The following is a 22,897-nucleotide window of genomic DNA, read 5'->3' as shown; positions in this document are numbered from 1 at the left end:
TCACTCTCAGGCAGAAGCTGAAAAACAAGATCAGAAAAGAAAACATAAGTAGAACCTGAATTGGAGTTGGTGTATTGCATGAAGGTAAAGGACTTTGGAGTGGGGAAAGTATAGGCCCAAAAAGGATGACAGAGGACATAGTGGGGGGTGTATTGTTATGTGGAAAACTGAGAAATGTTATGCATGTACAAACTATTGTATTTATTGTTGAACGTAAAATATTAATCCCCCAATAAAGATAAAAAAAATGCCCATTAAATATTTTAGGGAAAAGTGACAATAAAAGACTTTCTTAGGGCAGGGGTAGATAGCATAATAGTTATGCAAAGAGACTCTCATGCCTGAGGTTGGCTCCAAAATCCCCTGCACCAATATAAACCAGAACTGAACAATGCTCTGGTAAAAAAAAAAAAAAAAAGACTTTCTTTTTCTTTTTTTTCCTCCAGGGTTATTACTGGACTCGGTGCCTGCACCATGAATCCACCGCTCCTGAAGGCCATTTTTCCCCCTTTTGTTGCCCTTGTTGTTGTAGCCTCGTTGTTGTTATTATTATTGCCATTGTTGATGTTCATTTTGGATAGGACAGAGAGAAATGGAGAGAGGAGGGGAAGACAGAGAGGCGGAGAGAAAGACAGACACCTGCAGACCTGCTTCACCACCTGTGAAGCGACTCCCCTACAGGTGGGGAGCCAGGGCGAACCGGGATCTGTATGCCGGTCCTTGCACTTTGTGCCACATGCGCTTAACCCACTGCGCCACTACCCCACCCCAAGACTTTCTTATACACATAAGGAATCAATCATGAATAGATATGTAACTAAATTTAAAAAAAAAAGGTCAACATCTATGTTTCAATCAAGTGATTTCATAAGAATTTCCATGCCTTGCCAAATGGATCAAAAGGAACTGATTCATCTCGTCCAAATTGTATGAAACTGTATTTATATTTTAAACAACAGGCAGTGCAGACAGGTATATTATGCGCACACAGAAACAAATGAGGTAGGGCAAAATGGTGGCTTACATACGTTGGGAGCACACATTACATACTTCATAAGGACCCAGTTCCAGCCTCTGGTCCCCACCTCTATAGGGAAAGTTTTTTGAGTGGTTGGTGAAGCAGTGCTGCAGGTGTCTCTCTGTCTGTCTCCTTCTATCCCCTCTCAGTTTCTTTGTCACTATCTAAAATATATAAATAAGTAAAATATTTTTAAAAAAAAAGAAACAGAAGAGTTAAGTACTATCGTTTTCACAACTTACTGCTGGCTGTTGAAGGCACAGAACAAAAAGAGACCACCAAATCAGAATCTTTATCCACTGTGCCACCTCCCACATAAAGTGTTGGACTCTCAAGCGTGAGGTCCAGAGTTCAATCCAGCACAGGTACCAGAATGACATCTGATTCTTTCTCTCTTTCTCTCTCTGCCTATCATTCTTCATGTATAAATAAATTAATTTTTTAAATAAATAAATAATAAAAAGCTGAATAAGGGCAAGAGACTAGCATACTTTAACGACTCTTTAGTCACTATCAGGCCACCTGATCACTGGAGCCCTAGTCGGGGAGTCCTGGGATTCCCACACAAACACAATGATCCTAGACTTTGAATAGATTCCTCTTTCCATTATCACTGTTCATCTCCATCAGGAACAGCATAATGGACCCCCAAAGGGTTGGGGACTTCCACTGGGGACCTTGCCCTCAATGTGGATTCTCAACAAGGTAGAGAAAGTTCCATCCTTCAAAGGGGAGTTGGATAACATACTCTATCTACCACCTGAAGAAGATGGGTCTTGAAATTGGTACAACTCAGAATGTTTCTACTGATGACCGCAGAATGCAATGTTGGACCTACAGGGATGTTAGATGTTATATAGTCTCCTATGCTGAATGTGGGCCCCAGATCACATTGATGGAGTTTACAGTCAATAATATTTATATACTTTTCCCATATTTAGGAGCTACTCTCTTCCCCGATCCAGCTTTCTAGCCCTTTTTCCAGCCATGACATCATCTCCCCAGCAATAACCTGGGTCCACCTGCACATCAGATGTTAGGCTCAGGCAAAAACTAATAAAGTCATGGGCCCTTTGGAATATACCTAAAATAGACCTACAAGGTATTTCCAAAACAGAGACCCCAAATCTTCATCTGCAATTGATTCAAGCCTTTAGGTTCATGATCAGTCAACAATTTGTTTGCCTTTTTATGTTAACTCTCTTTTCAGCCACCAGGCTCCAGATACTACCTTGATGCCAACAGGTCTTCCCTGAGCAGACAACCTTACCAACCAATGTATCCTGGAGTCCCGCTTCCCCAGAGCCCTGCCCTACTAGGGAAAGAGAAAGACAGGCTGGGAGTATGGATCAACCTGCCAACGCCCATGTTCAGTGGGGAAGCAGTTACAGAAGCCAGTCCTTCCATGTCCTGCACCATACTCCATAGTCCCAGAGGTATAAAGAATGGGAAAGGTATCAAGGGAGAGGATGGAATACAGAGTTCTGGTGGTAGGAATTCTGTGGAGTAGTGCCTCTCTTATCCTATGGTCTTGTCAATATTTCCATTTCATAAATAAAAATTTTAAAATCAAATAAATAAATAAATAAAATTTAAAGAAGTGTTTAAGAGAGAGAGAAAGTGTATTCCAGTGTATCAAGGATACAAGTTATCAACTTGCCTTATAATATGAGTCATATGACTAAAGTAATTTACACCATGGTCCTCACTCTGAAGCTACCCATCCCACTGTTTGCTATACTATATACAAGAAAATCACACTAGAAATAGCTCATTAACAAATACAGAAATTATGTTTGAACTCCTTGAGATTGGAGTAACTGTAAATTAGTAAGGAGCCAGAGACGACCCGAACTGCCCCTGCGGCTACAGACAGACTATGACTCACATAGTCAATGACTGCCACCTCTCCAGATTCAAAGGAGGTCTCGAAACTTTACATCAGGCTCAACCTGACGCTGTTAACTGGCTACGGAAGAAGGGCAAACGCTAGAAGAAGAAGAAGAAGAAGAAGAAGAAGAAGAAGAAGAAGAAGAAGAAGAAGAAGAAGAAGAAGAAGAAGAAGAAGAAGAAGAAGAAGAAGAAGAAGAAGTAAGGATATCAAATATTTTTTTGTTATCTCCCATTTCTTTCCTTGTTCAGTTTTATTTATACCCATATGGATCAACAGGTAATATATACTTTGGGTTCTAAACCAATACTATCATTTTGTTGTAATTGTTGCAGATTCAACTAGTAGAAATTCTTTTGGTTTGGCTCCTCTGTTTTTTTGACATGCCCCAATCATTCTGTTCTTTTACCAAATTCTCAAGTTTCTCCATAGTAATAGCATATTCTGTAATTCTACAATTTCTCTATAGAAACCTTGATATATTGCTAATGTCATCTTCATTTCATTTCTGAATTAGTAACTGGAATATTCTTCTTCTTCCTTAGCCCATGTAAGTATATTGTTGTTTGTTTTTAATAATCATCATCTAGTTCAATTGAGTTTTATCTATTTTTTAATTCTTTTTTTTATAGTGATCTAATAATGATTGACAAGATTATGGGATGAGAAGGGTACAGTTCCTTTTTCTTTTTTTTGCAAGCTCCCTAGTGTTTATCTGGATAGGTTTTCTTTCTTTTTTTAATTTATTGTTGTTGTTATTATTATTGACCTACAGCAAAGGATTACAAGGAATCCTTTGAGGATGATGGAAATACTTCAAGTCATGATTTTGATGTTGGCAATAATGGTATACACATATCAGAACTTCTTGTTTTGTGTACTGAAAAGGGCTGAATTGAATTTTCTGTTAAATATACTATCTTAACAGAAGATATTAACACAGAAAGATTAAAAACAGACAAACCAATGCAGAAGGAGGCATATTACAGGCAGCTAACCCATTGAGATGAGATGGCTATAGTTCTCCAGCATCACTTCTCTGTACAGGGTTCTTTGAGCAGAACTCATCAACCTCCACTCATCCTGGGTAAATTCCACAGTCACATCCTTGAATGACACTGATGCCTGCAAGGATACATTTCTGATCAGTCTAAGGATTCAGGTACATAGAAAAAAAAATTGAAAAGTTACATTATTTACTACTGGAATTTAAAACAGTGTTATAAAGGATAACACCCAATTAGAAAACAATATTCTGTGGTCCAAGAGGTGGTGCAGTGGATAAAGCATTGGGCTCTTAAGCATGAGGTCCTGAGTTCAATCCCTGGCAGCACATGTATCAGAGTGAAGTATGGTTGGTTCTTCTTGTCTTTCCTCCTATCATCCTCATGAATAAATAAATAAATTCCTTAAAAAAGAAAAAAAAAATTGAGTGGGGGTAGATAGATAGCATATTGGTTATGTAAACAGACTTTCATGCCTAAGTCTTCCCAGGTTCAATCTCCACACTCCCATAAACCAGAACTGAACAGTGCTCTAGTTAAAAAAAAAAAAAAAAAAAAGGAAGGAATCAGAAAGAATTCAGAAAATTAAATATATATATAGATATTCTTAAGCTTGATTTATTTCTATATTTTTGAAAAACATACATTATATTAACTTAGTATATTGAGAAAGCTTAGTGACTATTTAATCTTAGACAAAATCCTGAGAAGGGTTTTATCTACACATTAGTGTATGTTAAAATTATGATATGTACATCATGTATAAACTATTGTATTTTACTGTTGACTGTAAATCATTAATCCCCCAATAAAGATTTTAAAATGTATGATATATATATATACATACACACACACACACATATATATATATATATATATATATATATACACACACACACACTGAGTTGGAATTAACATAGAATCAATAAAGAACTTTTTTTTTTAGATAGAGACAGAGAGAACTCAAAACATCAAACCTTTCTTCAATGTGGTGGGGGGCCAGGTTCAAAGCTGGCAAAGATCTGAGCTGAGCATGGCAAAGAAGTACACTCTCCAAGTAAGCTATTTCACCGTCCCAGGAATCAAGGAAGAGATATGCACATACTCACAGAAATACTACACACTATCAGATTTATATTATGGGAATAATTCTCCAGAACAGGGTTCCTTCAACTTGGCACTGACACAGTGATCAAAAGTGTTTTGATGGGGAGTCAGACGGTAGCGCAGCTGGTTAAGTGCAGGTGTCACAAAGCACAAGGACAGGCACAAGGATCCTTGTTCGAACTCCCGGCTCCTCACCTGCAGGGGAATTGCTTCACAGGCAGTGAAGCAGCTCTGCAGGTGTCTATCTTTCTCTCCCCTTCTCTATCTTCCCCTCCTCTCTCCATTTCTCTCTATCTTATCCAATAACAACGACATCAATAACTACAACAATAAAACAATAAGGGCAACAAAAAAGAATAAAATAAATCTAAAAAAATTTTTTTTAAAAAGTGTTTTGTTTTGGTGGATGACTCTCTTAATGTAGTTTACAATTCATGCTTATTTGTGTCTTCTTCTAATTAAGCTGTCCTCCTGCAGGCGGGGACCGGGACTTTGAACGCAGGTCCTTGTGTGTCATAACATGAGATCCTGAGCACAATTTTCCCATCACATGTACCAAAGTGATGTGCAAATTACTTTGTATGCAGGATTTTGGTTTTCATTCTGTTATGTCAAAGCACAGTTTTGGCTTAAGATATAGAAGAAAGATTGTCTAGTGTTCAAAAATACATTCTAGGAGAGCAGTTGTGGAAGCAGACAATATCAGGTGCTATTTCTGCAGTCCTAGAAGAAAATGAGGGTCAAGCGGCCAGATGGTGGTGCACCTGGTTGAGCACACATGTTACAGTGTGCAAGGACCTGGGTTCGAGTCCCTGGTTCCCACCTGCAGGGGGGAAGCTTCACAAGTGGTGAAGCAGTACTGCAGGTGTATCTCTATCTCTCTACCTCTCTATCACCCCCTTCCCTCTGAATTTCTGGCTGTCTCTATCCAATAAATAAATAAGTAAAGATAAAAAAAAAAAAAGGAGGGCCGAGTGGTGGCGCACCTAGTTGCGTGCACATATTGCAATGTGCAAGGACCCAGGTTCAAGCCCCCAGTCCCCACCTGCAGGGGAAAAGCTTTGTGAGCGATAAAGCAGGGCTGCAGGTGTCTCTCTGTCTCTCTCCTTCTCTATCACCGCCTTCCCTCTTGATTTCCGACTGTCTCAGTCCAATAAATTAAGATAAAAGAAAAAAAAAGTTCTCAATTATAAAAAGAAGAGAGGAAGAAAGAAAGAAAAGAACACAAATATGAGAAACAAGTTTCTCTACTCCCCAGAATTATTTTTCCAGAGCCAATGTTAATACCCTCAGATACTTAACTTTGAGGTTTCAGATTGGGTTAGCCAGAATATATTTTGCTGGGAGTAGGGCTGTAGCACAGCGGGTTAAGCGCAGGTGGCGCAAAGCACAAGGACCTGCATAAGGATCCCGGTTCGAACCCCGGCTCCCCACCTGCAGGGGAGTCGCTTCACAGGTGGTGAAGCAGGTCTGCAGGTGTCTATCTTTCTCTCCTCCTCTCTGTCTTCCCCTCCTCTCTCCATTTCTCTCTGTCCTATCCAACAACTACAACAACAATAATAACTACAACAATAAAACAACAAGGGCAACAAAAGGGAATAAATAAATAAAATAAATATTAAAAAAAAGAATATATTTTGCTTTTTTCTATCAGCTATTAAACAAAGATAAAATTTAGGGGGGGTGGGCAGTAGCGCAGTGGGCTAAGCACACATGGCACAAAGCACAAGGACCAGCGTAAGGATCCTGGTTCGAGCCCCCCAGCTCCCCACCTGTAGGGGAGTCACTTCACAAGTGGCAAAACAGGTCTGCAGGTGTCTAGCTTTCTCTCCCTCTCTCTGTCTTCCCCTCCTCTCTCCATTTCTCTCTGTCCTATCCAACAACAATGACATCAACAACAATAATAACTACAACACAATAAAAAACAAGGGCAACAAAAGGGAAAGTAAATTTAAAAAATTTTTTCAAAGAACTTCAAAAAAGGTAAATTTTAAAACTCATTCTAAAAAAGGAGATGACTTACATAACAGATAAAAGAATCTGAAATCCTACTTCAAATCTTATTATATTGTAAAAACTGTTTTACAATATAATAAGATTTGAAGTTAAAAGCAATATTTATTGTTTATTTATTGTTAAAGCCATAAAACAAGACTAGAAATACTATCAGAGTACATTTAGAAATGAATAGAATAGCCCAGGAGGAGAAGCAGTGATAAGATGCATGAGGTCCTGAGTTTGATCCCAAACATCACATGTACCAGAGTGATGCTCTAGTCCCCTCTCCTATAACCCCCACCCACCCACTAATAAATAAATATACCTTTAAAATAAATAAAATGACCAGAAATTTTCAAAGACAAAGAAATAAAAAAAAAGACAATTCCAGAAGAGACATATCTAATAACCAAAATCTTCATGCAGAATACCCTCTCATAAGGTACAAATGTTTATTTCACAAAATCTAAATGTAACAAAACTCTCTCATCTAAACGATTAGTAGCAACCAAACAGGAAAATATCACACTTCATTGTATAAGACTAAGATCATGATGCCATTGTTGGTATGCTTCTAGTTCTGTTTCTGGGATCCCTTCTGTTACATTGCTTTACATTGTGGTCTATTTACATGGTCATTCTGTTACATTGGTTTGGTCTCACTCCCCCTGCCTCCAGGAGATTTGGTTTAGCCCTTGCTAGTTTTGTGCTTCTTCCTTCTCCCCGCCCCCTATCCTATATACTTCCTGGGTTCCTGACGCTGCGGTTCACCTCCTGCCATTTCTCTCCCTAGTCGCCTACTTTGGACTGACACTTATATTGGACTTGCTGGTTTACCCTTTGGACACTTTACACAATTTTACAGCAGCTTCCTTCCCTTCACGCTGCTGGTTTTTCAAAGACTGACCCTGAGTAATTCATAGACTTTGGAGACTGTTGCCTTGAGGACTATACAATGCCAAATAGCCCCTCCACTTGGCAGGCCATGCCCTCCTGCCTACAGGTCCTGCCCTTTGAGGCAGGAAACGCTCCTCATTATGAACCCTTGCCCCCCTCCCCAGAGACAGGGAATGTTCCTTTGCACACCAAGCCTTCCCTTGACATCACACTGGCTCTTACTGCTCCCCTACTTGTCCCTTCCTGTTTTGTTATATCATTCAGGTTTATGTCCAAAAGGTTTCTGCTCACCCCTACACCACTATTCCTCAGTCACAGATGGAATCTTTTACAGACATTGACCCATCTTAATGTGATGACTAGATAGAAAGATAGGGAAAGATGTAGAAAAATTGTGAGGAGATGGTGGAGCCTGGCAGAGCTTAACCTATGAGATGAGTCCCTCCAGGTAAGTCTCTCTCTCTACAGAGGGGTTGAGTACAGGGAGGACACATAGATCTCACAAGGTTGGCGGCCATGTAAGTCTTCCCTTCCCCACAAAAACATCCTACATCTTCTCACCTGAGCATGGCATTCCTTAAAAACATTTAAGCCTGCTCCAACTTAAGTTTCCTATACTGTGGCCATTAGATATCAGGAAAGGGGAGATGCTGGGAAATTATGCAGATGCAGTCACATCTGTCATGTTGTGCCCTCAGGGCACTGTCAATTCCCCAAGATAGTTGGAGTGCTTTGGTTACTCCTCCCCCTTCCCATTCTCACGAGAGCTATTCCCATAAAAGTCCTCCTTCTTCTGCCCCTTTCTCTCTTGCCCGTCTTTCACTTCGGTGATTAGACGTAGGGAAGGTTGCTGTGCGAGGCGGGCATTTTTGCTACCTCCACGTGGCCCGAACTGTTGCTCTCTCACCCAACTCTGAGGTGCCAGCACAAATAAAGGATTGAGTTCCCTTTCTGCTCCAAACCTTTTTCTGCATCCCGCTGCTGCAAGTGACATGCCATTACACAGATAAAGAAACAAGAAACAGGGGTCACTGGCTGAGCGCACACGTGACAATGTGCAAAAGAAACTGGCTTCAAGCCTCCAATCCCCACCTGCAGTGAAGGAAGCTTTACAGGTGGTGAAATAGGGTTGGGAACAAGTAAGGACCCTAGAAATCTTTATGACAAAGAATGGCTCTGAGGGTGGGGGTAGATAGCATAATGGTTATACAAAGAGACTCTCATGCCTGAGGATCTGAAGTCCCAGGTTCAGTCCCCAGCACCACCATAAGCCAGAGCTGATCAGTGTTCTTGTATTTGAGAGAGGGGGGGGGGATGGCTTGGATGCATGCAACTGAGACATACAATTATGAAGGTTGTGAGATGTAAACTTTGCCTTAGTTCTTACAACACAAAGTAAAGCAGTGCAAGTTGATTTGTCTCAGAAAGAAAGGTCTGAAACAAAAGCTTCCCATAGCTAAGAGTCTGACCTAAAACCTTCTCATGATAGCTATGCCTCACTGGGCAGAGTCATGATGGGGGGTGTGGTGGACATAAACATGTAGGACTGATGATATAATCTCCATAAAGTAAGGTCCCAGGGTCTGTATGGGGTGAAAGTCATGCATCGCATACCCTATGGGGAGTCACCTACAACATACATATTCTTTAATTGCTTAAACTTGGAGTGAATGTTTGCTTCCTATGATGTAACTGGATTAAGCATCAATAAAATGAGCCACTAGACTTGGATCAGGGCTGCACCTGGGGCTTCCTGTCTGTTTGGGAGACTCTTCCCAGATGCAGTCACAGCAGCACAATTGCTTGCTACACAGCATGAGTCTCTTCTTTCACGTAGGTTGATGTCAGGATCTAGATAAGGAGACAAAGCAGTGCTACAGGTGTCTCTCTTTCTCTCTCCCTGCCTATCTCTACCCTCCCTTCTCAATTTCTCTCAGTCTATAAATTAAAATTAAAAAGACAGAAATAAATGACAGTCTAATCCAATTGCTGATAAATAATAAAAACCTGAAATAAAGTTTCAGCAAAAATCCTAGGAAATATGTAAGAAGTAGTTTGCTATAATTATTAGCAACTACCACCTATATAGAAATTTAGTAATAGAAAATATATCATACTGTTTATAAATATTTATAAATTGAAGAAAATAAATAATAGCTTTATTTGACAAGACAGACAGAAAATGAGATGGACTGTGGAGAACAGTCTGGAGAACTCTCAGAAGGCTAGAAATGGACCTACCCTATGACCCTGCAATTCCTCTCCTGGGGATATATTCTAAGGAACCCAACATATCCATCCAAAAAGATCTGTGTACACATATGTTCTTGGCAGCACAATTTGTAATAGCCAAAACCTGGAAGCAACCCAGGTGTCCAACAACAGATGAGTGGCTGAGCAAGTTGTGGTCTATATACACAATGGAATACTACTCAGCTATAAAAAATGGTGACTTCACCATTTTCAGCCGATCTTGGATGGTCCTTGAAAAAATCATGTTGAGTGAAATAAGTCAGAAACAGAAGGATGAATATGGGATGATTTCACTCTCAGGCCGAAGTTGAAAAACAAGATCAGAAGAGAAAACACAAGTAGAACCTGAAGGAATTGGTGTATTGCACCAAAGTAAAAGACTCTGGGGTGGGTGAGTGGGGAGAATACAGGTCCAAGAAGGATGATAGATGACATAGTGGGGGTTGTATTGTTAAATGGGAAACTGGGGAATGCTATGCATGTACAAACTATTGTATTTACTGTTGAATGTAAAACATTAATTCCCCAATAAAGAAATAAATTTTAAAAATAAAAATAAATAAATAAATAAATAAAATGAGATGGAAGTAGATAGAGAAGGAAAGACAAAGAGTGACACCTGCAGCACCGCTTCACCACTTGTGAAGTTCCCTCTGCCACAAAGGGGTATGAGGGGCTTGAAGGAACTAAGTGATAACTTTATTCCAATACAGAAAAAAGTACTCATTATAATTCAGTGCATTATAATTCATAATCTTAAACTCTTAGCATACTATGAGTTGGAGGTGATCTATTTATACTGACAAAGGTTACATAGTAGCTGTCATAACAAACATTACATGAAAATTGTACATTTTCCTTTACGATTGTATGATCAATCTATTTCTTTTTTTTATATTTATTTTATTTATTTATTCCCTTTTGATGCCCTTGTTGTTTTATTGTTGTTGTTGTCGTTGTTGGATAGGACAGAGAGAAATGGAGAGAGGGAGGGGAAGACAGAGAGGAGGAAAGAAAGACAGACACCTGCAGACCTGCTTCACCGCCTGTGAAGCGACTCCCCCTGCAGGTGGGGAGCCGGGGTTCGAACCGGGATCCTTATGCAGGTCCTTGTGCTTTGCGCCACCTGCGCTTAGTCCACTGCACTACAGCCCAACTCCCAGATCAATCTATTTCTATTTCTCCTTTTCTACTGAGTCCACTAAAGCCTCATAATTGCAATAGAGAATGGAGAATGAATAAAGAATTCACCTGAGATATGTTCATTTCCTGTCGTTCTTGAAAGAATGTAGAAGACAGTGCTTCTGCTAAAGGGGCAGAGAAAAGGCATTATCAGATCATGAGATTTGACTTCTTTCAGTTCTTGGATTCATGTCCCCACTTTCCATCTAAGGTATAAAACTTTCTCAACTAAAAATAAAGAATTTTATACAGGTTCAGTGAAGCGGTTCACTTGGATAGTGTGCTGCTTTGCTTTGCTATGTGTGCGACCCAGGTTCAAGCCTGGCCCTCAGCATGCTGACGGAAGCTTTGATCCTGTGGTCTCGGTCTCTGTGTTTCTTCCCCCAACCCACTGCTTCTCCCTTAAACAATAATAATAACCATATACAATGTGTCTTTTGAGCTTCTGAGGTGATTGGGGGCTTAACTCTCTAATACTGACTAACAGTATTTATCTCATTAATAAAGAAATACAAATAACAAATTAGCTGACCTAAAATACACAAAAAGATAAAGCACTATCTGTTCATTAACTTAGTATCAAATTTTACTTAGCAGAAAAAGATGTAGGATGAGTCATTTTACCTCCTAGTAAAAAAAAAAAAAAAAATCATTGAAAGTCTAGTAAAAGTGTGGTCTGGGAGGTGACACAGTGGCTAATGTGCTGGACCTAAACACACGAGGTCCTGAGTTCAATCCTTGGCATTGCATGTGCCAGTGATACTCTGGTCCTCTTTCCTCTCTCTTTCATTAGTAAATACAACTTTTTTTAAAAGAATTTATTATGTTCTGTGAAAAACTGAGAAATGTTATTCATGTACAAACTACTGTATTTACTGTCAAATGTAAAACATTAATCTCCCAAGGGCAACAAAAGGGAATAAATAAATAAATATTAAAAAGGAAAAAAATTAATCCCCCAATAAATAAATTAAAAACAACAACAACAATCACAAGAAGCAACTATCAAACAAACTCAAGAGATAAAGGGAAGAAAGATAGGTAAATTAACCCAAGAGAAAACTAAGGAGATGATTCTCACAGCTCCAGGAGAAACAGCAATTGGTCCAGGAAGTCAACCACTAAAAAAAAAAAAAAAAAAAAAAAATTACTTATTTATTCATGAGGAAGTTAGGAGAGAGAGAAACAGACCATTACTATGGTACATGTGCTGCCAGAGACTGAACTCGGGACCTCATGGCTGAGAATCCAATGCTTTATTCACTGCACCACCTCTTGGACCACAGTAAATACATCTTTTAAAAAATAAAGTCTTGGGAGTCGGGTGGTAGCACAGCAGCTTAAGCGCGGGTGGCGCAAAGCGCAAGGACCCACGTAAAGATCCCGGTTCGAGAGCCCAGCTCCTCACCTGCAGGGGAATCACTTCACAGGTAGTAAAGTAGGTCTGCAAGTGTCTATCTTTCTCTCCCACTCTCTGTCTTCCCCTCCTCTCTTCACTTCCCTCTGTCCTATCCAACAACAATGACATCAATAACAACAACAATAATAAACTACAACAATCAAAACAACAGGGGCAACAAAAGGGAATAAATAAATAAATATGATGTATTTCACAAAAGGCTCCTGAAAAGATTTTTTTTGTTACTTACCTCTGAGACAGTGAACCCGAGGGACTGGGTAGTGTTGCACCCAGAAGAGCATACAAGTTACAGTGCACAAAAAAACTGATTCAAGCCCCCAGTCCCTACCTTCAGGGGCAAAGTTTCCTGCATAGTGAAGCAGTATTGCAGATATCGCTCTCTCTCTCTCTACCTTTCCCTCCCTTCTCAGTTTCCCTCTTGTCTTTATCAAACAAATAATAGATTTTATTTAAGTGAATGAGTGGGGGCCAGGTGGTGGTACACATGGTTGAGCACACATGTTACAATGTGCACAAGAACCAGGGTTCAAGCCCCCAGGTCCCCACCTGCAGGGGGAAAGTTTTGCCAGTGGTGAAGCAATGCTGCAGGTGTCTCTCTGTCTCTCCCTCTCTTATCACCCCCTTCCCTCTAGATTTCTGGCTGTCTCTAGTCAATAAACAAAATAAAGATAATCAAAATAATTTTTTTAAAAAGACTGGCTATTCTTACAAAGTATTACCAGAATTGCTTCTGAACCTGCAAATATACGGTCTGTTATTATTTTTTAAATATTTTATTTATTTATTAATGAGAATGATAGGAGGAGAGAGAGAGAAAGAGACATCACACCGGTACATGTGTTGCCAGGGGTTGAACTCAGAACGTCATGCTTGAGAGTTCAGTGCTTTATCCATTGCGCCACCTCCTGGATCTCACTTGTTTTTTCTATTATTATTTTTTACAACAGCAATTTAATAAAAGGCAAACACCCACAGTTCTTTGAGCCTCATGCTCCAATATATCCACTGGGGTCAGGGTGCTCAGGCTCTCTGAATCCCCTGCATATGGGCTTCCCCAGAGAAAAGGCCTAGGCTGCAGGGCACATCCCAAGCCCCTCCCAGTGGTCTGCTCTTTCTGTGCTCTTTCTCTGCACTAAAGCGCTATAAAAGGGTCTGAGATCAGAAGGGTGCTCTTTTCCAGGAAAGATAATTGTTACCCAAGGTCTGCAGCTTCCTATCTCACAAGACGTTACTCAGTTCCAAGAGACTAGAAATTGTATCTAAAAATAAATATACATTAGAGACAAAAAAAAAAAAAGACTGACAGTGGAAGAGGAGACGGAGACTTTCTGGCACAAGAAACCAGAAGACTAGAAATCCCAGAATACCTTTGGGAAATGTAGCAAGATCCCATCTACATTCACTGTTATTTATTTATTTATTAGATCGAAACAGAAATTCAGAAGGGAGGAGACAGAGGGAGAGAGACACCTGCAACCCTGCTTCACCAATCAAGAAGCTTTCCCCCCTGTAGGTGGGGACCAGAAGCATGAACCCCGAGACTTGCAGACTGTGATGTGTGCGCTTAATCAGGTGCACCACCGCCTGCCCCCCATGAACTGTTCTTTATATCCTTGGGGTCACTACACTTTGTTAAATGCTGTGAGGGTTGCAATGCTGGCTGATGACAGCTGTGGTAACTTAGACAAGGCCCACGACTTGAAATCACACTTGCCACAGAAGCTGCATTCCTTCACTGGTCGTTTGTGACTTCAGCACCTCTCAGTTTTTGTCGCAGGTGGCTGTATAGGAAGCATCTAATGAAAATAACAAAACGCCTTCTAACTAGAATGGCAGTTAAAATTTACTCAGAGCTTAGTATCAAGCACCGGCCGAAAGACACATTTTACAAGGTACGGCTTGAAGTTTCAAGGCAACGCCATTTGACATCTACTGACCCAGCTCCTTCCACCACCCCCACTCAACCGTGCGCTCTTCATTGTTTTCATCGGCCAGGTTGCAGCAGAAGCCCCCATGCCCTTCCACCAGCTCCGCCACCCCTTCAATCAGCTTTCCTGGGTCTGGGACCTCGCGGCTGCTGAGCTCACAAGCGCTGGGGTTGAGGGGCTCCCCGCTCCCGCTGCACAGGGCCGCCTCCCCCCACCGGTCCCGGGGGCTCTCACCCTTTGGGGATTCGAATCCCTTCGCCGAGTCCAGCTGGTCTGGAGAAGTCAGAGGCCGGTCCAGCTGCTCATGCGCAGAAAGACCCTGGACCTTTTTCCCAGCTTGCCGAGCCTTGAGCGGGATGGGTCAAGACTACATTTCCCATGCCTCCCCTGCCCTCTCCTCCTCTGCCCTCAGATTCATTTTGACGTCAGTCAGTTAACGATTCTGCATTTTATTTTACTTTGCTATACTATTATAGTACATTATATCATATTTTTGCCGCTAGGGTTATTGCTGGAGTTTACGCTGTGAATCCACAGCTCCGGGCATCCACTGACAACCTTTTTTTTCCTTTTTTTTTTTTTTGGTCCCCACCAGGTTTATCGCTGGGGGCTTGGTGCCTGCACATGAATCCACTGCTCCCGGCGGCCATTTTTCCCCCTTTCTTTTATGTATTTTATTATTTTTAAAAATTTTTACTTATTTATTTATTAATGAAAAAGATAATAGGAGAGAGAAAGAACCAGACATCACTCTGGCACATGTGCCGCCAGGGATTGAACTCAGGATCTCATGCTTGAGAATCCAAAGCTTTATCACTGGGCCACCTCCTGGACCACTCTTTTATCTTTTAATTAGATAGGACAGAAAGTGAGAAAGGAGGAGGAGGAGGAAGAGAAGAAGAGGGAGCTTTACTGCTAGTGAAGCGTCCCGCTGCAAGTGGGGAGCGGGTGCTGAAGCCTCAGTCCTTAGCGCCTGGTACTATGTGCACTTGACCAGGTGCGTCATCGCCCGACCCCACTTTTTAATTGATAAGGTAGAGAAATGTTGAAGGGTGGGTGAGATGATAGAGAAGGAGAGAGAAAGAGACACGTCTGCAGTCCTCTTCACCGCCAGTGGGGACTGCGGGCTTGAACCCAGGTCTTTGTACATGGTAATGTACAATGTACAATTCTGTAATTTTCCAACTGCAAAAGGCTGAGGAGATGGCTCAAAAGCACGGAGGACTTGCATCCTAAAAGTCCCAGATTCCATTCCCAGCATCGGAAATAACTAGAGCGGAGAGGTGCTCTGGTCAAAATAAGTTAATTAAATGCTGGGATGTTTTTGTTTGTTTGTTTGTTTGTTTGTTTGTTTTAGTAGAAGCAGAGGGGAACAGAGAAAGCAAACAGGGTATGGAAGCTTCCTTCAGTGTGGTGAAGGCCACGGTCAAACCTGGGTTATACATGGCAAAGCTCAATATCCAAGCGAGCTGTTTCACTGGCCCTGAAGATGTTAATCTGAGGTCTTGTGCCCATAGAGTTCAGTGACACAATTATCTGAACTTCTACTGTCTAGCCAAATGCTACCAAAGGGTAGTCCTCAATATTGGCTCCCAGATGAATCTTTATTATTGTGATTGTTATTTTTGCAGTCAAATGCTCTACCCCCCATGGTTGCTATTTTTGGAGACATTTAAAGAAATGTGAATATGAACTGAATTATTTCCTGCCACTAGCAGCAAATCCATCCTGGTGACCATTTTTCCCCCCTTTCCTTTCTATTCCTTACAGAAATTGAGAGGGGAGGGGGAGATATGGAGAGACACACTGGTGAAGCTTCCTCCTTGCAGGTGTGTGGGGATGGGGGGCCTTCAACCTAGGTCCTTAGGCATGGTAACTTGTGCACTTAACCCGGGTCCACCAATGCCCCACCCCATGAACTGAATTTTTTTAAACGTTCATGAAAATAATAGCCGCTTCTGTGGACTGTACAAAACATTGGAGTTACATAAAAAAACTAACATTGTAAAGGAAAGGTGACAAGGACTTTTTTTTTTTTTTTTTTTTAATCAGAGCACTGCTCAGCTCTGGTCTATGATGGTAAGGGAGATTGAATCATTTCTTTTCTTTCTTTCTTTCTTTCTTTCTTTTTTTTTGACAACTACTTAAAAGGTAGATGGTGTTACTCGAATGTAACCACAAAGTCTCAAGTCACTGAACTTTTAGAAATCTGTATAAACATCAATGCAAGACCTGTCTTCTCTTTACAAAGTGAACACTAGATATGCTTCTTTGAACTCTGCCCAGTGAGAGGATACTTTACCACACATTTAAGAACCACCCCAAAGTGATTGTAGCAGTCATAATAATTTCTAAGATATCACCATATATTGTACACTTAGTTTAAAGGAGATTTATCTAGTATAGGATCAGGGATCTTCTATACAGAGTTATAGTAATATGAATGACTAAGTTGTGAAAATTTTCATCAAAGTACTCAGTCTTCCTGTCAGTTGAAACTTCCTTTCTACAAAGTAGGACATAACAAGGGCTGGATCAAGGATTCTGAATTTATATTATGATGAGTTGTGTTAGTTTAAATACTGTAAGAATTACTTTTGTCTAAATACATATATGAATATATAAACAGATAGATATAAAGAGTGAGAGAGACTGCTAGCTAAGAGAGACTTAAATAAAAACTTCTTTTCTTATTAGATAAGAAGACTCTAGGTGGCAGTAGAATGCCAGAATCAAAGTGCCAAAATAAATAGCTGCTAATGAAAATGCTTTATCCAATTATAAAAGTAAAACATTGAATAAATACACTCTTTGAGATGCTTTGTTTTGTTATTGGTCTTCACCAATCTGAGATTTATTATTATTATTTGCTTCCAGGGTTAGTGCTGTGGCTTGGTGCCTGCACCACAAATCCACTGCTCCTGGAGGCTTTTTTTTTTCCCCCTTTTGTTGCCCTTGTTTTTTTTTTTTTTTTTTTATCATTGTTGTGGTTATTATTGTTGTTGTTATTATTGATGTAGTTGTTGTTCGATAGGACAGAGAGAAATGGAGAGAGGAGGGGAAGACAGAGGGGGAGAGAAAGACATCAGCAGGCCTGCTTCACCACCTGTGAAATGAACCTCCTGTAGGTGGGGAGCCGGGATCCTTATGCTGCTGCTTGAGCTTCGGGCCATGTGCACTTAACCTGCTGCCCTACCGACCCCAACCCCTCCGAGATATAGATATATTTATATCTATATCTAGATATATTTTATATCTGGTTAGAGCATTGTTCAGCTGTGGCTTATGGTGGTGTGGGGGATTGAACCTGGGACTTTGGAGACTCAGGCATGAGAGTCTGTTTGCATAACAATTATGCTATCTTCCCTCCACTGAGATAATTTTTTAAAGGAGAAAAAGGCAAAGGGAAAGAGGAAAAGATAGCAGAACATCAAAGCGTCCCGCACTGCAGTGGGGGCTGGCATGAACCTGGGTCATGTGCATCACAAAGCAGCTGCCATTCTAGAATTTTATCATTTTACCATCCCAGAATTTTGAAAGACTGGGAAAACATCTTCCTATTATACTTATAACAAAAGTTAAAGAAAATATTTTAAGCAGCAGGTTAAACGCATGTGGTAAGAAGCGCAAGGACCCACATAAGGATCCCAGTTCAAACCTCTCGGTTCCCCATCTGCAGGGGAGTCGCTTCACAGTGAAGCAGGTCTGCTGATGTCTGTCTTTCTCTTTCCCTCTCTATCTTCCCCATCTCCCTCCATTTCTCTGTGTACTATCTAACAATGATGGCATCAATAACAACAACAATAATAACTACAACAACAATAAAAAAAAACAAGGGCAACAAAAGGGAAAATAAATAAATAAATATTTAAAAAAGAAATACTTTGGACTTTAGAATATGATTTAATATGCATATACTGAATGTTAGCTTACAAAGTAGTGGTGCACAGTACTGGCATGTGAGATCCTAGGTTCAATGCCTGGCATCACCATTAGCCAAAGTGGACCAGGGCTCTGGTCAAAAATGAATATATAATAAAACTCAAAAGTCAAAAAAACTCAGTTAACAACATTCCTTTACTACTGCAGGGGTGGATGTGTGTATGTGTGAGGATATTATTATTTTCTTTTTTTGCCTCTAGGGTTATCAGTGGGGCCTGGTGCCTGCACCACAAATACACTGCTCCTGGAAGCTTTTTTTTTTTTCCCTTTTTGTTGCCCTTGCTGTCTTTTTATTGTCGCTGTGGTTATTATTATTGTTGTTATTGTTGGATAGGACAGAGAGAAATGGAGGGAGGAGGGGAAGACAGAGAGGGGGAGAGACAGACACTTGCAGACCTTCACCACTTGTGAAGCAACTCCCTTGTAGGTGGGGAGCTGGAGGCTCGAACCTGGATCCTTACTCAGGCCCCTGTGCTTCGCGCCATGTGCGCTTAACCTATTGTGTCACCACCTGACTGAAATATATGTCTGATGAATAATGAAGTGTCTTCACCCAGAGCAAGGCACATATTAGTGCAAAACCAGACTGTAATAACATCTGCAAAAAAGGAATAAAGCAAGTAACTCTGTGAATGCTATGCTGCATGAATGTAGTTTTACTTACTGTGCTGCTCATGCTAGTAACTCTGTGAATGCTATGCTGCATGAATGTAGTTTCACTTACTGTGCTGCTCATGCTATAGTATTGTTATTATTTTAAGACCATGCAGTTCTTTCCCTTTGGTCTAATCATGGATATTTTCTTTTTTCTTTTTTTTTTATTTTATTTAAGAAAGGATTAATTAACAAAACCATAAGGTAGGAGGGGTACAACGCCACACAATTCCCACCACCCAATCTCCACAACCCACCCCCTCCCCTGATAGCTTTCCCATTCTCTATCCCTCTGGGAGCATGGACCCAGGGTTGTTGTGGGTTGCAGAAGGTAGAAGGTCTGGCTTCTGTAATTGCTTCCCCGCTGAACATGGGCGTTGACTGGTCGGTCCATACTCCCAGTCTGCCTCTCTCTTTCCCTAGTAGGGTGGGTCTCTGGGGAAGCGGAGCTCCAGGACACATTGGTGGGGTCTTCAGTCCAGGGAAGCCTGGCCAGCATCCTGGTGGCATCTGGAACCTGGTGATTGAAAAGAGAGTTAACATACGAGGCCAAACAAATTGTTGAGCAGGATATTTTCTTTAAAAAATGCTATTTAAAAAAGATTTATTTTTGGAACTATCCCTGTATTATCTTATAATCTTGTAAATTGCTAATATGAAAAGATAAAAATTTACTTTTATTGATTTAACAGGGGCTTACAGTATAATAAAATTTTAGGGGTCTAATTTCACACCTATACAAGTGTGTAAGACTCACCCATCTCCAAAGTTCCAGTACCACATCAAAGACACCCCGATTCCCTACTTCTCCTTCCTTTCCCTTCAAGAGCCATGGAAGTTTTCAGAGTTAGTTTTAGTGTTATTATAATTTTTCAAAATATTATTTTATTTTTATGAGAGAAACCAGAGCACTACCTGCCTTGGTATATGCAGTGTTGATGCCTGAACCTGGGACCTCAGGCCTGGGAGGCCTGTGTCCTGCTCCAGAGCTATCTTCTTGGCAACATAAGGTGCTTTTAGATGTAAACTTTATATTCCTAAATATCTTCATACTCATCCTACTAGTTAAAATAAACTTAGGCAGGTATTAACCCAATTTAAATGAAAACATTAATGACATAACTATATAAGGTACTCCCTTAAAAGAAATGTAAAAACAAAAATTTGAGGTTTTTTTTTTTTTGTCGCTCTTGTTGTTTTATCATTATTGTGGCTATTATTGTTGTGGTTATTGATGCCATTGTTGTTGAGTAGGATAGAGAGAAGTCGAGAGAGGAAAGGGAGATAGAGGGGAGGAGAAAGATAGACATCTGCAGACCTACTTCACAACTTGTAAAGCAACCCCCCCTGCAGGTGGGGAGCAGGGGGCTCAAACAGGGATCCTTAGAGGGGTCCTTGAGCTTCGTGCCATGAGCACTTAACCTGGTGCTCTACTGCCCCACCCCCAAAATCTTACTATTCATACCAACTTAACTTCTCTCACATTACAACATATAGTTAACATCAAATTTCTTTTTTTAATTTTTTTATTTCTTTATTGGGGAATTAATGTTTTACATTCAACAGTAAATACAATAGTTTGTACATGCATAACATTCCCCAAAATTTGAGGTTTTTAAACAGTAAACTTATCTGAGGAGCAAATGAGTAAAAATGACTACTAATGAATATGTAGCTGGAAATCTTTCTGTTAACATATAAAAGTATAAACTCCAAAAAATTAACTCTTCTCATATATTGTTATTTTTCCAAATGCTGTTGTTATTTTCAAATGCTTCTTCTTTTATTGAAATGCAACATTTACTGACTGCCTGCTATAATGCTGATTATGTTGTCCAGATAATTTGCCCCTAACAAAAACAAAGCCACATGAGATCATATTTCCCTTTATGAGTATGAGTGAATGTTTAAAGCTGTTTGTGCATTCATTTATTATATTTATAAAGCATCTTGGAAAAGTCTCATCTATTTTTTAGCAACTGGTTGACTTTTATAAAGCTTCAAAGACAGCAGACACAGCAATTCTAGGTCTGCCAGAGTGTTTCTTCTTTGAAGATATTTTGAACATTCATTTTCTTGAGAGGCATTGTTTTGTTCATTCAGTGAAGACATTAGGACATAAAAACGGAACACTGTTCAGACAGTTCTGCAGAAACTGTACTTTGGTCTCTAGACCTCATTATCCTTAGGGATTAAACTTCTCACCTGGTTTGCATTCTTCATGACTGAGGTGATCTTAAAACAGAAATGGTAGAAAAGCTTTCCTATGCTTTGGGTAGGAGATCATTTTTTTTTTTATATATAGAATTTGTGATTGAGCAAGGCACACAGGGCCTAGCTAAAGAAGACATATGCCACCACTAGCCACCAAGTTAAGTTGTGGAACCCAAAGGTGACAGCCATGGAAATGTAGATCATTAGTTTTGCCAAGTAGTTAGGGAAAGAAACATATTCAAACCAGTCTCCAAAAGGGATTCGGTGGTTACAGTGAATGACCACTCCCGCTTTATTTTTCCTGAGAATGACAATGACATGGCACTTGTACTGATGACCAGATGAACATCATCATTCCAAGGATATGGAACCACCGTGCTTGCATCAAGAGATTTTTTCCTATCACATAGACATTCCTGCCATCCACTGGCACTTGGCTCATCACAGGCCAACTAGGATGTAGTAGGCAAGTCCAAAACAGTACTGCACAACATGAATAAGGGCACTGGAGAAGACGCTGACATAGAAGCATTCGAAGAGTCTTCTCAAGCTGTTTACCCACAGAAATACTAACACTAAGAATGTAGATAGCACCAGCTCACCCCCTTGGAATTGTGTGGCCCCAAGAATTCGGAAGGCTCGCCCAAGAATAGAAACTGTGTAAGGCACCAAAGCAGGAAACCATTCCAGAGCACTGAGATGATATAGAAGTGAGAAAAACACCTCTTGGGGACATCAAAGACCCGGCAGATGGCAGGGCGCGGCAGCCCTATGTGCTCGGTTTTCCCATAGCGGATCAAGTCCTGGAAGAGCCCGCAGCCCGGGAGCAGGCTGGGCGGCACGAGCTGCAGCAGCGGGGTCAGCAGGAAGGCGACCGCCAGCGTGAGCCACTGAGCGCGCGAGCTCAGCACGGAAAGCGCGGCCCCCGCCCAGGGAGCCATGGCCCGCGCGCCCGCCCCCAGCACCCGGGCCCGCAGCCTCCGCGGGCGGAGGGGCCGAAAGAAAATACTTTGGGATGGAAGAAAGCCACATAGTAATTCAGATCAACTAGAAGATGTGAAGAATACTAGAAATAAGTATTTGAGTTTAAAAATAAACTTTTCATTTCTTCTGTTAAATTTTTAAAAAATAGTTGGCCAGGTAGTGGTGCACCTGGTTGAGCACACACACAAGGACAGGGGTTCAAACCCATGGTTCCCACCTGCAGGGGAAAGCTTTGAGAGTGGTGAAGCAGTGTTGCAGGTGTCTCTCTGTCTCTCTCCCTCTCTATCACCCCCTTGCCTCTCAATTTCTGGCTCTTTCTTCCCAATAAATAAATAAAGATACTTTTTTTTAAAATTCCTAAATTCCTTTGGGGAGCCAGGGGCTCGAACCGGGATCTTTATGTCC

The 22,897-nt window shown here is 40.8% G+C and overlaps 1 protein-coding gene and 1 pseudogene across 1 annotated transcript in view; both read right to left on the bottom strand.

The window, feature by feature from the left end:
- LOC103128968 (zinc finger protein 782) overlaps window positions 1-21,517 on the bottom strand; it is a 35,328-nt gene extending 13,811 nt beyond the window's left edge. The window contains exons 1-5 of the mRNA XM_060200802.1: window positions 21,500-21,517; window positions 20,052-20,114; window positions 14,933-15,044; window positions 11,420-11,475; window positions 3,908-4,034 (exon numbers count right to left, since the gene is read on the bottom strand). Coding sequence (XP_060056785.1) covers window positions 3,908-4,034; window positions 11,420-11,475; window positions 14,933-15,044; window positions 20,052-20,114; window positions 21,500-21,517 — 376 coding nt within the window. The remainder of the gene's footprint in view (window positions 1-3,907; window positions 4,035-11,419; window positions 11,476-14,932; window positions 15,045-20,051; window positions 20,115-21,499) is intronic.
- On the bottom strand, window positions 21,035-22,449 carry LOC103128939 (polyprenol reductase-like; annotated as a pseudogene).
- Between the last annotated feature and the right edge of the window lie 448 nt (window positions 22,450-22,897).

Source organism: Erinaceus europaeus, chromosome 10, assembly GCF_950295315.1.
Source record: "Erinaceus europaeus chromosome 10, mEriEur2.1, whole genome shotgun sequence".
NCBI classification, from domain to species: Eukaryota; Metazoa; Chordata; class Mammalia; order Eulipotyphla; family Erinaceidae; genus Erinaceus; species Erinaceus europaeus.
Note: the sequence above shows the minus strand (reverse complement) of the source record. Positions and strands in the feature narration are given on the sequence as shown.